General features: G+C 34.1%; 1 protein-coding gene across 1 annotated transcript; it reads left to right on the top strand.

Moving 5' to 3' along the window:
- Nucleotides 1–8833: 8833 nt before the first annotated feature.
- LOC111471367 (sphinganine C4-monooxygenase 1-like) lies at nucleotides 8834–11306 on the top strand. Its single transcript, XM_023117089.1, has 2 exons — nucleotides 8834–9283; nucleotides 10562–11306. Exons 1-2 carry the CDS (start codon nucleotides 9062–9064, stop codon nucleotides 11099–11101), a joined length of 762 nt encoding a protein of 253 aa, XP_022972857.1. The 5' UTR covers nucleotides 8834–9061; the 3' UTR covers nucleotides 11102–11306.
- Nucleotides 11307–16986: the final 5680 nt, after the last annotated feature.

Below are 16986 nucleotides of genomic sequence, written 5' to 3'. Positions count from 1 at the left end.
GCGCGTAATGCATTCAGATACATTTTCTGACTCATCACGCAGAGTTTGGAGATGCACTTGCTTGACTCGGTCGGTTCCTTTGAACACCTTTTCTAAAGTGTCACACGCTTCTTTTGAAGTAGTTGCCCTTGCAATCTTCTCAAAGCCCGACTCGTCAACGGCCCGGAACAACATGTATAATGCTGCCTTATCCTTCGATTGCAATTCTTTTAACGCCTTGTTTTGCGCTACCATATAACCCCTGATATCCTTTGTGATATGAACCAAGAGACATCAATCATACAATATGCTTCAAGGAAGACGTGAAGAAAATATTGTTGAAATTATCCAAAGATATTTCAATTCATGTCACATTGAAGAAGAATGAAGTTTCATGCTATAAATTTTGGGTGAATTACAATTTAGAGTAATTTAGAGTTATTGTATTTCATTAATGTATTTTAAGACTTTTAATTTACTTTAGGTTACAATTACATAATGGTTAATTATGGTTATTAAGTATGAATGTTACAACTCTTGGAATGTCTTTAATAGTTTCATTTTTAGGCTATATAAAGTCATGTCTTTAATAGTTTCATTTTGAGGCTATATAAAGTCATTGTATTTGTAGGTAGACTTGGAAAATACAGTAAAAGGAGCATTTGTGTTTTTCTTTAGCCAATGACTAAGTTTCTTTGCAATTCTATGTAGTTTAGGTTGCATGTACTATCATTCAAGCTCGACATGATCAAACTTGCTTGTGGAGTGATTCGAATCTCAAACAAGTGTTCTTGCGTTGAGATATTTGATCAACAAGAATCATTCAAGCTAGACATGATCGATCTTGCTTGTGGAGTGATTCGAATCTCAAACAATGTTCTTGCCTTGAGATATGAGATATTCGATCAACAAGGTAATGAAACTATTAAAGGCATTCCAAGGGTTGTAACATTCATACTTTCATAATTAACCATTATGTAATCGTAACCTAAAGTAAATTGAAAGTCTTAAAATATATTAATGAAATACAATAACTCTACATTGTAATTCTCCCAAAATTTATAACATGAAACTTCATTCTTCTTCAATGTGGCATGAATTGAAATATCTTTTGATAATTTCAACAATATTTTCTTCACATCTTCCTTGAAGCATATTGTATGATTGATGTCTCTTGGTTCATATTACTTTGGTTCTTCAAAATCTTCTTCGACCACCTCCCATGCGTCTTGTGAACTGAGAAGCGCTTTCATTTGGATGCTCCAATTCTCGTAATTTGTCTTCGTTAATCGTAGTAGCGGCATTTGTTCTATTATATTCGCCATCGGCTCTGATACCAATTTGTTGAGAATAAAACTCGCTCTAATACCAATTTGTTAAAATAACACTCACGAATCTGTGAAGTAATTTCGCACTCACTAACAATCGAACGCTCCGATACCACTTTGTTAAGGTACTACTTGCGCACTTGTGAAGGAGATGTCAAGAGGGGAGAAATAAGGAGATAAAGAATTCTAAAAAAACCTTTTTCTATTACTATGTACTCTTTGTTCTCTACACTTTTGCTCTTTTTTTACGATTAAAACAAACTAATTTATAGGTTTTATAAACGCTAAAATTGGCTATCACATATGCCATCATTTTCTGACCCACTATTCCTCAAATAGTTATTGGCCTTTCATTTTTCGTTCATTTTTCTTTCATTTTTTTCTTTTAGCCTTCTCTTTCAATTGAGTTTCAAAACTTACTAAAATTAATAAAAATTAAAACTACCCTTTTCATCTAAGTTTATTCCAACAAGCCCCTCCTAGAGTCGCTCTAATCCTGGAGACCAGTCTCTTGGCTTGCCTTAGAGTGCGCAACACCCGCTGGGGTTCTCAACCGCTTGTCAACCGACTGCTGTAGCACGGGTTGCTCCCCTCGCAATGGTTGGTACAATTGTCCCCTCAGTTGTAGATCCTGCATCTACTACTCATACATATGGTACTCAATTGAAATACAATATCAAGCAACCCAAGATGCATACAGATGGAACAGTAACATATTCTGTGTTTCGGTCTTCTGCCCTGAACCTACTTCACATATTATTGCTATGGAACATCCCCTCTGGCATCAGGCAATGGATGATGAATTTCGAGCACCTCTAAAAAATAAGACATGGCACTTAGTTCCTACTCGTGTTGGCCTTAACGTTATTGATTGCAAATGAGTTTTCAAACTCAAGCAAAAGTCATATGTCTCTATTGATCACTACAAAACACGCCTAGTTGCTAAAGGGTTTAAACAGCCGTATGATGTTGATTATGATGATACCTTCAGTCCAGTTGTTAAGCCCACTACCATTCGACTCTTATTATCTCTTGTTATTTCTCGTGGTTGGGCTATTCGGCAGATTGATATTCAAAATGCTTTTCTTCATGACCTTCTTAATGAAGATGTTTATATGAAGCAGCCTCCTGAATTTGTGGATTCTAACATCCTGGTTACCTCTACAAGCTGGATAGGTCGCTTTATGGCCTCAAACAAGCTCTGCTGTCTAGTTTTCTCGCCTTAGCTTCAAACTATTATAGCTGGGTTTTACACCTTCAAAGGTTGATGTCTCTCTTTTCATTTTTAACAAGACGGGCATTCAGATGTATATCCTTATCTATGTTGATGACATAATTATCATCATCTCATCTTCTATGGCTACTGAGAAACTTCTTACACAGCTTCGGGATGATTTTGCCGTGAAGGATCTTGGCACTTTGAGTTATTTTCTTGGGATTGAGGTCCGGCATACTTCCATTGGACTTGTTCTAACACAACATAAATACATTCAAGATTTATTGTCCAGAACCAACACGTTCACCTCAAAAGGTGTGCCCACACCTATGCTTCCTAGTGAGAAGTTGTTATTGGATGGTGGTGAGAAGCTCTCGCCTAAGAATATTTGTCTTTGACACATCTTGATATCTCCTTCTATGTCAACAGAGTGTGTTAGTTCATGTCCTCCCTACCTTCTTTACATTGGGCGGCGGTTAAACAAATTCTTTGTTATCTACATGACACTATTGATATGGGCTAATGTTTTACAAAGTTTAGCACTGATTTGCTTAGTGTCTTCTCGGATGTTGATTGGGTTGGGAATCCTGATGATTGTTGAAGCACTAGAGGCTATGCAATCTTCTTTGGTGGCAATCTTATCTCCTAGAGTTCAAGGAAACAATCGAAAGTCTCTCGTTCTAGTAGGGAGATCGAATACAAGACGGTTGTTGATGCCACTACCGAATTAATCTTGATCCAAGTCCTCTTGTGTGAGCTCGGGATCGGTGTGACAACATTGGTGCCACCTATTTTTTCGCCAATCCGATCTTTCATCGACGGACGAAACATGTTGAGGTTGATTATCACTTCATTCGTGAACGAGTATCGACTCGTTAGCTTGATGTGCGACTCATATCTTCCAAGGAACAACACGCCAATATCATGACAAAGTCACTGCTAGCTCCTTCTTTTAGTAGTTTTCGGCGCAATCTTAACTTAGTAGTACATTGTCCAAATTGAGGGGGTGTTAAATGTAGAATAGGTCATATTTATACATAGTAGAAGAATCTTCTGATTTCCTGGTTTGTTACCGTGGATCAAGGCCCACCATGTAATCTTCATTGTACACATCTATTTATCTATATATATATATATGAGGTCGTGACCCCATAGAGGTCACAACGCCATTCAACCTAACAACCATACATATATAAATGTCCAACATGCTCAAACAAATGATTAACAATCATACAATACATGTTGGAGTCCTAAAAATATCATTAGAACTAACTAGAGTTCTCAAACATGTAAGCGGAATCTGTAAAACATATTATCGTGCTAAGTCGAAAAACTACCAAGTTCCTAAGCTTACATATTATATATCTTGATCAACTAGGCCTATAATCATGTTTTCTAATCACTAACCCAATATCCTAATTAACCCCTACAAGTATTGTTTAAAATACAATTCATGTGGTTACTTATGTGTCTAGGCTGATTTTCAAGATTTTTCAAAATTCTCAAAAGTTCTTAATTAGGTCTTTCATTAAAGAAAAATGTCATAACCATTGAAATCGGGAAGAAAATCGGGTCAAAACAATGTAAATAACAAAAAAAAAAAAAGGCAGGGGTTCAACTTGTTTGGACCAAAAAACAGTCCAATTGAAACAGTTGATGTCTAGTTCTAGTGAACCGAATTGGATCAGTTCATTTGAGTCAGCTTATCTCTTTCCTCTCGTCAGTTTACTCGTGAACCCCTCATTGTTTTCTCGACAACCTTTTTTTGACAAACAATATCTATTATAGTCGAATAAAGAAAAAAAAGACTTTAAAACGCTCGGGTAGACTTTAGTTAGCTTGGTTGGCTCACTTTGACCATTTTAGACCATCTCAGAAACCGTTTTTAGCATAATTAAGGTAAAAAAAATATATATTCCAATATACCTATTGTTTTGGACAATTATTAATATTTAATGTGGTTCATAATGGATTTTATGATAGTGAAGTTATGTTGACTCCACAAATAGGCTTTAAACTGAAATTTATGATTGAATGGAATACCATGGATGAAATCGAATGTTAGTTGAAGTTGAATCTATGAGTGATCAACTGGGGCAAGCTCAGGATCACGAACTTGAGCCTGAAATAGTAAAGTGAAATTACCGTTGGAACATCTATAAGTTAGTTTGGATGAAAACGTTTGATACATGAATAACATGTACCCTGTAAACCTATTTATATGTTATTATTTATGTTATGATATCTAAATGATCTAGGTGATGCATGTACTTCTTTTCATGTTTGATTATGACTGCTATGCTGATATGACCATATTTATGCCTCACGAGATACCATAATCTACCATGAATGATAAGCATGAATAGAGTATCATAAATATGTATGCACATCTCATAAGAAATTTACATCATGATAAGTATAAAGGTATTATGTGCATCATTTCATTGAATCATGATTTTTAATGCAGGACCTTATGTATGTTGTTTGTCATATAATCATAAATTACTTCTTCAACATGTTATGTACATGCGTACACCATGATATTATTCATGTTCCTTTCTTTTTCATTGGTTTTCAATAGTGTGAGCGTGTGTTGGTCCATAGTCAAGCTTAGGGGTAAGTTAAGAAGCTCACTTAGTGGGTCCACGTGCATGTGAATGGAATATGTGTAGAAAAATACTATGCATCCAATCCTACCCACAAATAAAGTAGTGTCCAAGGAACAGTTAGGAAAAATTAGGTTTCACTAATCATGATACATATCGTATATGAAGGTATTTTTCTGACTCCAATGGTGGAGTGACTAACTAAACATTTTTAAATTAAAGACTCAACCTATATGAAGGGTTAATGCATGGTTTGAATTTTTTTAGTAAAGATGAAGGGTTCATGCATGGTTGACAGGGTCTTCTAAGGAGGTCATGTCATGTTTTTCATCGTTAGTATGACATAATAATGTTTTCCCTTTGAACTTTGTAGAGGCTTGTTAAATTTTATTTCTATGAGTGTGCAAAAACTAGTAATAACAGGCATGTAGTAACGATCTTATTTTTAAAGAAAAAATTAGGATCCTTATAGTTGATATTATGACTTCAACCTTAAAGATTCTGTAGACCAGCATGCAATGTAAGCTGAAAGTATTTCTATAGCTTTATAATGAACGTCCCGTCACTGCCAGGGATGTCCATGAAAGATAATAAATGATGTTACTATGTTATGTTATGGTTTACTATATGTAAAATGTGAAAGCTACGTGATGTATTGATGATTCGAAATATGTTTGGATTTAGCAAGATTTTTTGTACTATAATTGTGGTGATACAATTAGATGAAAAGAGGTCAATAGGCTACTTAACACTAATATACACTTGAAAAGACTTTGCTAAGAAAAGTTAGATATTTTAGTTAGATGTCTTGATGCATAGTTAAATGATCTAGTGTTATGATCATGAGATGAACAACGACATAACCACACATACTAGTGAGTAAGTTGCTATAATGAAAATGTACCAAGAAAGTATGATAGACAGTAATATTTTATAGGTTGCCATAGGTATTAAGAATAGTACTGCCAAAGAAAAATTTCATCACTACGTAAATATGAAATCAAAGTAGTTGGTATGAACATATAAAAAAAAAAAAAATGATTTGATTTTAACAAATTGAAAATTTATGAGCTAACCTCATGAAATTTCAAACCTGGTGTACTTAATATGGATTGGTTAAAGAAACACGTGCCTTTAATGAGATTTGAGTTTTGGAAGTAGTGAAATGTAGAATTCTCCTTATCTTGACACTAATTGTAACACGAATCGCTTTCCAAGGCTTCAAAATTTTAGATCAAATTGGATTGATGGCGTATTGATCGACTCTGCCACCCTCCTTTTTTGTCATGCATAACGCGTTCCACGAATCTATACTCAGTAAATACATGACAAACCAGACTCGTGATAGACTATGTGCTTTTGTAGTTATATGAGTGATTGAGTTAGGAGGAAAGACCCATTTAAATTTTTGCTCGAGAAGTAAAGATGTGACACCCGAGTAAAGAAGGGGCACATGAAAGAACTAGGACCACTTTAAATGGCAGCAATTCTGAAGATAAGATGACTAAGAAATACTTAAAAAGAATTGAAAGTTACTACATATACTAACAAGATACACCTTACTTTTTGGTGGCTCAATCATATAAACTCTAAAGTTAAGTGTGCTTTGCTTTGTGATTCTTTGTAGGTCACCCAACTGAGAATTTTTCTAGGAGACATGTGAGTTAGAACAAATCATGCTAAAAAGAACCCGTATTGGTTTATGGGGATATGTCGATAACATGGTCATGTTACAGGGAATGTGAGACCATCAAATGTTGGTTTGTGGGGTTAGGTTTTCACTCTTAGAAGCAAGTAGGTTACGTGATCATGTCACAGGGGAATGTCGAAGCCATCAGATATCAAATCCGGATTTCAAATCCTAGGCATAGGACAATACAAAGACCTTATGCACTAGAGAGATAACAACAGATAACATTCGAAGATAAAGACAAATGATGGAGAAGTAACTGAGTTAATTTAAGTTTAAGATGCTTTTCTCGTTTAAAAGTCTCCTAATTAATTAATTGTTTTTTTTAACAATAATTACAATTTAATATTATCTATTATATGAAAAATCCAATATCGAAGATTATTAAAATGAGAATCATATTTAAAGAAAATTGTCTTAACGAATTTGATGAAAGTAACATTTTTTAAAATTTTACTTTAAAAAATCATAAATTTAAACGTTCATAAATTCATTTAAAACATAATAGTAGCAACACGAAATAACAGTGTTGAAAACTGGAAAAAAATTAAAAAGTTTTGAAATAGATGCTATTGACCCGTCCTAACAATAGACTCATTTGAATGCGAAAATCTAATCATCGTAACTCCGTCATCTATGCATGAGAGTCTTAATCTTTTCCTGAAAAAATAATAAGTCTGGCTGAGTATTTCAAAATAATTAGTAACTGACCCCAATGTTAGGGTCGGAAAATGAAATCATATGTAATCATGGGTCATGGTGAGACCTATCTTTTTTGTGATTGTTCCTTAAGCTTTACTTTCTTGGTAGGGTAAGGTTGGATACATAGGCAGACTTGTTTACATACCCCCTAGGCCTGCCTACGAGTTAGTGCATGTTGATGTTGTCGAAAAATCAATGGAAATAAGGAATGCATATCATATCATGGCGTACACGTCTGTACAAAATATATTAGAAAAGATCTCATGCTCGTAGCATAAAACATATATGAGATCCCGAATTTTCAAATCATGGTACATAGTTATGATGCACATCATACTTTCATTCTTTTCATGATATAACTTCCTTATGAGACATGCATACACATACATGACATATCTTTCATTATTATCATGCAAAACTATATCATAACATCATAAAATGATACTTAGATAGACAAGGGTAGTATTTATAACGACCCTAGATTTCTCATAACCTAAAGTTGCTACCTTTTTCATAGCATCATCCCTAATGCGGAAATAAGCGTTTAAAACATTATTGTAAAACAATATCAAAGACTTGCATGTTTCAAAAAGTCTTTAAAAGCAATATAACGAAATATTAAATAAAACAAAGTAAATATTAAAATTAAAAAGCGTTATATACTAACCTATGGTCTAAGAATTTAAATACAACTATTTTATACATGTGTCATGGTCTTTACTTGCAATATCGTCAGTCATATAAGGGTGTCTTGCGAAAATAGAAGTAGCACATGACTTCAGTATTTTAAGAAATAATTAGTAACTGACCTCACTATTGGGATCAGTGAATGCAAATACATACAACTCATTATTAAGGACCTATCGTTAAAACTATCATAGAGATGGCCTCTAATCCGGAGCAAAACTAGATGTGAAGTACTTTCCTACATACGACCCACATGTGCGAGCGTGAATTCCCAATGGTTCGCACCCTCTTGACCCATCATAATTGAGCTAGCTGTTTGTAGCCAGACGTCTAAAGGTCAACAAACCCCCAAGTGTCATGTGAGGCATAATGATGATGACGACTATTTATAGTGTACGCGTTCGTATTATTATCTTAAATGAAGAAGTAACCCAATCTATATGAACATACAAAATAAATGAGGTCCGTATAGTTTTCATCCTTATGACATATCTATACATTATTCACTAGTTACACAGAGTATGAATCTTTAGAAAAATATTTTTGTGATAAAAGTTCATAAATTTATTAACTTAGTATTATAAATATTTAATCAAATTTAAAAAACCCTCCTTCGGGCATTCCATAAACCAAGGATTATTGTTAATTAAAATTGTGAAGTAGCGATCGGCTTTTTGTATTCTTCACAACTTTCTCTCTTCCGGTTAATGAGAGTGGGAAGATTTTTCCCGATTTCCTTCCCAACGCCCTGCGGATTCCTGATTTGAGGATTTAAGCTGCATTGGTTCTTGCTGAATTTATGGTTCTTTCTTCCCATATCTGAATCTCCACCTCCTTCCTTCCTTCCTTCTCAATGGAATTCATCATCTCCGATGATTTGTTGGGTACTTTTGTCCCCATTTTCGTTTATTGGTTATATTCTGGCGTATATGTGCTTCTCGGTTTCTTTGACAATTATCGATTGCACTCCAAGACAGAGGAGGATGAGAAGAACTTAGTTTCAAAATCCACTGTGGTTCGGGGCGTTCTCTTTCAGCAATTCATTCAGGCTATCGTCGCCATTATCCTCTTTAAGGTTAGCTTCTTGTTTTCTTTAGTTTCTTTACCACTATTGCAATCAACCATCGTCCTTGTCGGTTTTGGCATTGTTATTATAATTTAGTTTATTTCTGATCCTAATTATTGGCGGAACCTGCCCTACAAAATTCCAACTGAGATTTATTTTTCTCGTAGACTTGGCTGAAACCTTGATGTAATCCTCCTGATTTTTTCTTAGTTTAGCAGCTGTGTGTGGAGCACGTTGATTACAGGTTTACCAGCCTAGATATAGTTCGTTGTTTGTGGACCTTTTGAGTTCGACAAAATGAAAATAGTAACTCCTTTTCTCTTTAGATGTCTTTTGGATTTTGATCCAAACAAGAACAGACTAGTTACCAATTGTCAAATTTCGGTTTCTTATAGTTGTAACTATTGTATATTTATTTAAAAGATGATTTGTTGCTTAAGAAAAAAAAGTTCACATCAAAATAAGTTAGATGGCAATTGGGAAAATTTTAATTTGGTTGAATAATAAGAGGAGTTAATGATTCAAGTTAGGAAGTTGAAAGAATTTATTTCTTTGCAGTTTTTAGTTTCTCCAGTAAAGTTAAATTAATTGATGCAAGTCTGTTAACTTTTGTCTGTAAGTGTTTTTTATATTGAACACAACAAGAACAACTTTTCAAGATAGATGTGAACAAAATTGTAGGCTATAACGCCTTTTTCATTGTTAAATTCCCCCTATGAGATGATCGTTTAAACTAGGAAGTTATTGTTTAAAAACAACACGATATTTCTGCTTTGTTTGAAAATTAAATTCCACTTCCTTCAACTTTGTTTATTCACAATTTTGTGCCACATTCAAATCCTTCTGACTCTCAGAGTCTGTGTTATTGTCTTTCAAATTTAAGTTCAAATTTTTTGGGATAGCATCAATCCCCTGTTGTGTCATGCTTCGGCACTCGGTAGGAAGTCACCAACTCAGACAAACAAAATATTTGGACTTCCATTTCATTTTGTCTCGTGTGTTGCATGAATTTGCAACACTACTCTTGCTATTGCTAAATCAGATGTAGAGCGGTAGTTTACTGGATGTTCATGTGAAATAGACATCCTATTAAATGAGTTATTTGGGTTTGGTCCTGTGGATAAGAGTATTTATGAGCTCAAACTAAGAAGCCACCTATTCAGGACATCCTTAGAAACTCTGGATTCGTAATATTCCATGACTGATATCATGTGGAGTGTCTGCTCCTCTGCACTTTCATACTGGTTTGTGTCCGAATTTATAATTACACCGTGTTATAACATTCAGGTGACTGGAAATGAAGATGGGAGCAGTGCAGTTCCAAAATCCTGGCCAATGGTTGCTTTGCAATTTGTAACCGCGATGTTCGTTCTGGACACGTGGCAGTACTTCGCACACAGATACATGCATCATAACAAGTTTCTGTACAGACACATTCATTCTCATCACCATAGGCTTGTTGTTCCATATGCATTTGGGGCATTGTATAATCATCCTGTGGAAGGTCTCCTGCTTGACATGGTTGGTGGGGTGTTGTCCTTCCTAGCATCTGGTATGACTCCTAGAGTCTCCATCTTCTTCTTTTCCTTCGCCACTATTAAGACTGTAGACGATCACTGTGGATTATGGCTGCCTGGTAACCTCTTCCACCTCTTATTTCGCAACAATACTGCATATCACGACCTCCACCATCAGCTATATGGCAACAAGGTTAACTATTCACAACCCTTTTTTGTTACATGGGATAGAATACTTGGTACCTATATGCCTTACTCCCTGGAGAAGAGAGCAGGCGGCGGCTTTGAAGCACGCCCAAAGATTGAATAAAAATACTCTAAGCAGCTCTCAGTTGCTTAGATATATATATATATATATATTATATTACATTATATTATTTGTATCCCACGACCATAGAATTTGTATATTACTCCTATTGTTGCCATTTTTATCCTTTTCCCTAAAGTAGATTTGAAACATGAGTTAAGATCTTTTAAAATTTTCTTTTGCCTTTTCATTTAGCCAGTCATTGTGATGACTTTTTAAGAGTTGCTACATTCAAATTTGATTAAACGAAAGGGCCACATTTGGTTTAGTATCGTTATGGGTTGTTGATTCATTCGAATCGAGAAAATGATCGCCATTTTTTTAATAAAAATTATAATCTTTGACTTTACTAAAACAAACATTAGGTTGGACGATATTGATATTGTAACGACTCTAGATTTTTACTAACCTAAAGTTGCTATCGTCATCATAATTTATGTTCTTATGCAAAACATCATCGTAAAACATAAACTTCATTTTAAAATACTCTCATAGACTTAAGATAAAAACAATAATATAATAAATAGACAATAATAAATATGTCATGGATTTACGTGTACAAAAATATATTTAAAACAAGATAGAGATAATAATAAATAAAGTAAAACATTAAATTTTAAACCCTCTCTGCTAACTTAAGTATAAGAAAATAAAATGTTATTATCATATGCACGTGTCATGGTCTCTACATGCGATGTCGTGCCAGTTGTACAATGACTGAAAATGAAGTAGCACACAACTAGAAGCCTTCCTGAACAGCTATCATGGTCTCTACATGCGATGTCGTGCCAGTCGTACAATGGCTAAGAATGAAGTAGCACACAACTAGAAGCCTTCCTGAACAACACACAACTGAAAATGAAGTAGCACAAACTAGAAGCCTTCCTGAACAACACACAACTGAAAATGAAGTAGCACAAACTAGAAGCCTTCTTGAACAACACACAACTGAAAATGAAGTAGCACACAACTAGAAGCCTTCCTGAATAGCACACAACTAGGGGTGGTACTGGGCTGAAAATAGAAATAGCACACAGCACACAACTTGACTATTTTAAGAAATAATCAGTAAGCCTTTACTAACTTGAGTATTTGAAGAAATACTCAATAACCTTCCGTAGGTTAGGGAATCCAAACAACTCAATATATGAAATACTCATTAAGTGACCCTCTAGGGAATGCAAACAACTTAGTAAATGACCCCACGGTTAGTGAATGCAAACACATGCAACTCATGATCTAGGGACCTATCGTTAAAATCAATATAGAGGTGGCCTCTAGTCTGGACAAAATTGGATGTCTAGTACTTCCCCACACACAACTCATATGTGCGAGGGTGATCCCTAGGCGATTTGCACCCTTTGGACCCATCATAGTCAAGCTAGCTGTCCGTAGCAACGTTCGAAGGTCAGTAGACCCTTGAGTGTCATGCGAGACATGGTGATGATGATCATCATCATAATGTACGCGTTCGTAATCATCATCATAAAAGAGGAAGTAGCCCGATGTATATGTAAACACATAATGCATGAGGCCCATATAGCTTCTCATCTTGAAAAAAACATCTTTGTGACACAACCTTAAGTTTCATTCACATATTACTCTAAGTATTATGCATGCATTGATAATCGTACATTCATCATCATTAACATTAATTAAGGTTGTGTCTTGGGAAAATCATCATCATAATGCACCATGCATTTAAAACATACATTTCATCTTAATATGGAATAACTTCATATTAAGGAATCTCATAATCTTACATCTTACATCGTCATGTTGTCATGCATCATCATCTTGTAACAACATCATAGAACATCGTATACTATCATATGACATCATCATATTATTCAATCCGACATCATATGTCATACTTCATACATCATCATCATACGTCATACTTCATACATCATCATCATATAATCTAGTCACAACATCATAAATATAAAGCATAAACGACAAGTGCAAGGGCCATTAGGCACGTGTTGTCATACAACAAACAAGTCGTCCAACCTATCCGATAGTAAGATCACTTACTTGGTTGACTTTAGCCGACATATTCCTAAATTTGAGTAGTTTTTCTTTCGTCCCTTGAGTCTTAAACTATTATTTTTTCTAATAGTTTAAGACTCTGATAAGGTATAAATAAACATATTTCAATTAAAATATATTTATATATTTTTTATTTTTATTATATAAACTAATCATTTTTATTTTACAATCTGTCCTTTTGTTACTTTAACTCATTTTCAAGAAATATCCGTCAGTTGTTTTTAGTTTTATGATAATGTTGAATTATGTTAATGTATTACAATTTTCGCTGGTTGTTTTTTTTTTATTGAATTTGTTAATTTTTAATATATCTTATCTAAGATTGTATCCGAATAATTATAAATTATGGATAAATAAAATTAAAAAAAAAATTGATAACCCAACCGAAACCCAACCCGAAAATAGAGGGTTGGGTAGGGTCAAAAAAATCCTCCAACCCGACCCAACCAAATTTTTTTTAAGAATCTATTAAAATTGGTTTGAAGAAACTTGTGAAGAGAACATAATGAAAACACATCAAAGAATATAATAGATACAAAATAGAATGTAAAACACAGTCGAGAGAGAAAGAAAAGGGAAGACATGAAAAGTATTAAATTGTTATACCTAGTGAAATAAGACCATTATGATAGGTCCCATTCATGAAGTTGAAGGTGTTTGCATTTAACCCGAACAGTGGGGTCACTTACTCAGTATTTCTTAAAATACTCAAGGTGTGTGCACTTCTTTTTTAGGTAAAGACAAAGCATCATTATACAGCTGATGATGACATCGCAATTCGAGATCATGACACATTCATAGGGTAACTGTACTTGTTTTATTAGACTTTGATTAGAATAGTCTTTTTAATTTTAACGTTATTTATTTTATTTAGTATTTTCGTTGTATCATTTAAAAGATGTTTTCAAACAAGTCCAGTGTTTTAAGATGAAATTTATATTTATGATGAAGTTTTAAAATGTTTAATTTCGCATACGAGAATAGATGACAAAGACAACCGAGTCTAAGTAAGTAGAAGTTTATGGTGATGCAACTATTTTTTTTTCAATTTCCTTTTCTAAATATTTTTTATTTTTTATTCACTTTTACTTTTTATTATTATTATTATTATTTTTTTTTTTTTTTGGGTTACTTCCTCAATTTCTTATTCCTTGCGCTAGTTATTTTATTCATCAACGGTGTTACAACTTGGGCGAGAATGAGTAAGTCTAAAGTACTTTTTGGTCTTATAACGGGTTTGTACGCACATTCCACTTAGAATGCAACCTTTGTTTGAGATTCGAATCCCTCCACGAACAAGATCGATGATGTCAAGGTTGAATAATTCTAAACCTGCTCTAAAGGCCCGAAGTTTTTATTTATTTATTTAAAAACATAAGTAGCTTTATCTAGACCTATTACACGATCCAAGATCAAGAAGATTCAACAAATATTCATTTTTCATCTACAAAAGTAGATAGGCTCGGTTCAACCATCATTTCGTGTCTTACAAAATGATTGGATTGAGAAATAACAATTTGGAGCTTCAGAAGTGAATATTTGCACGATTGAAGTAATGAATGAAGTTACTAAAGGTGCACTTGATTGACAAGTTGTTAGAAAACTTTATTTATTATTTTTAATTTCATAATTCTTGTATTGGGCCAGAGGAGGAAGTTATTTGTGAAATTGACTTTTGTTGTGGAGATTCAACTGGATGAAGATTAAATTATGACCACAACGTTATTTAGTGGATATTTGAAGAATTGAAAGTTTCTTTTGTTGGGAGACTATAAATACCCAAACATTATTATCTAAAAGATAGAATTTTGATTAATGAAATTAGATCTCAATTGAGATTCCCACTCTTGGAAATCTAAGCATCATCTTTGTCATTAGTTTCAAGCAATCTTTGTCATTTCTAAGTTTCAAACAATTCTTATGGTAGATTGCATGAGTCATTCAATCAAACCTTGATCAAGTTCGATGGTAGAGTGGCTCAATTTATAACAAGGTTTCTAAATCTTATTTTTGGGTTTCCAAATCTTATTTTTAGATCTTTGATCCTACGAAGTAATCTAATACTACCTTATCTCTTGGGTGATCCAAATTTTGTATAAGATGGTGTTAATTTCTTTAATTCGAGATTTCTTCTTGCTTAAACAAAAGTTTGGATTGTTGGGTTGAGGATTGGGGTTTGACTTATCAATTTGGTATGAGAGACTTAGTTGCATCAGTTCTTGCTTAAACAAAAGTTTGGATGGTTGGGCTGAGGATTACCATTACTTGTCAATTTGGTATGAAAGACTTAGTTGCATATTTGTATCCTACTCTAGAATTGATTTTATCTTTCATTTATTTGATACTATTGTTTATCTTTTCTTCCAATCTATCCATTTATTTTCTTGCTATCATGTCCACCATTCTTCTATCATCTTTTTATTTTGTTCTCATTTTCTTCTTAACGATCATATTTAGATCTTGAAAAAAAAAAATTCCTTATTATATTTGTTTAAGAATGTGATTATGGCTAAATTTTCCGTAGAAAGGAAAGTTAGATCATTATTAAATCTCCACCATCGTTCTCTTTTGAATATTTTTTTCCTCAGTGTAATTCTATCCAAAAATATTTTTGTGTCATTCATTTGTTTGTTCATTTTTTGTTTTATTTTGCTGTTATTTCATAATTTACTTATCTTGATTTCCCTAAATAGCTTGGTACTATCAAAATTATTTTATCCATATATTAGCCTACCTTGATCATAATTTAGTTATTTTCTCAAATAGCCTACCTTTGTGTGTAATAAACACAGAGTGTCCCTGAATGTAAAATTAGTGAGTTGAGTGTGTGAGATCCTAAAACATATTTAACTACTGTTTGTACCATCATGAACCAAGATGGAGGAAATGGAGGGGAGATCAATGAAGCTAGGTGGAGAGAACCACAGGTCGAGACTATTACTCGTTTGAATTGAGTTGTTAGTACATTGACTGACCGGATGAAGCGAATTGAAATAGTCCAAGGGGAGTATTAAACCTAAAGCCAAATCCTAACCCAATCAGTAAAGCCTTTACAGTTGCCAATCATCCAATATCAAGAATACGTTGTAAGCATCTTCAAATTTCTCACCAAGCTCAAAGGTGACATATTCAAGATGTTCGTATTTTCATTCACAACCTCTCAAGTGATCAAAAGCACCGATCTTGGTGTTATTATCCAGTAAAGCATAGTTGTCAGCTAGTCAATCCATCTCTAAGATAACATCGAAGTCATTTATGTATAAGACTATCAACGTCATTTCCATATGTGTTGTGATATCAGAATCTAGGTGCCCTTTACTTTATGAGTGGCTAAAAGGCCTAGTCCGAGTGGAAACAGAGTAGGGTATTTGTAAAGGTTTTATGTCGAACTTTGCCTGCCTAACGAATTCTTCTGCTATAAATGAGAATGTGGAGCCTGATTCGAATAATACATAAAGTAGCCAAGGATTGGAAGGGTACCTATTACTATGACATCAGGGTCCTCCAAACTTCTACCTGTGGGGGCGTGTGCCACGGCTCTAGCATGTGGTGGTGCTCCCCTTTCTCGCTAGTTTTCATTTGGATTTTGAAGTTTCTGCCTTTCCCAGACCTTACCTTCTTGCTTATTTCCCTGGTCCTTGTGGTCCTTGTGATGCAGGCATTCTACGATACAGTGTCCTCCCTTACCACATTTGAATTTGAAAGAGGCATTGGTTCCTGCTAGGCACTCGCCATCATGATGTATGTTATGTTGTAATGGAAACATAGGAGAGAGTAATTGAACATAAATTATGCTATTTTGATTAAGTATCTGGTAAACTAAGGAAGAAGTTGAT

The sequence above is a fragment of the Cucurbita maxima genome, unplaced genomic scaffold (genome assembly GCF_002738345.1).
Source record: "Cucurbita maxima cultivar Rimu unplaced genomic scaffold, Cmax_1.0 Cma_Scf00051, whole genome shotgun sequence".
Lineage (NCBI taxonomy): Eukaryota > Viridiplantae > Streptophyta > Magnoliopsida > Cucurbitales > Cucurbitaceae > Cucurbita > Cucurbita maxima.
This window is presented reverse-complemented; position numbering and strand designations above follow the sequence as displayed.

What these genes read in the sequence shown, in the direction of transcription:
- LOC111471367 (XM_023117089.1), top strand. Translation starts at nt 9,062, where the DNA reads ATGGAATTCATCATCTCCGATGATTTGTTGGGTACTTTTGTCCCCATT. An exon ending in TCGCCATTATCCTCTTTAAG is followed by an intron (nt 9,284 to 10,561) that starts GTTAGCTTCTTG and finishes TATAACATTCAG; the next exon opens with GTGACTGGAAATGAAGATGG.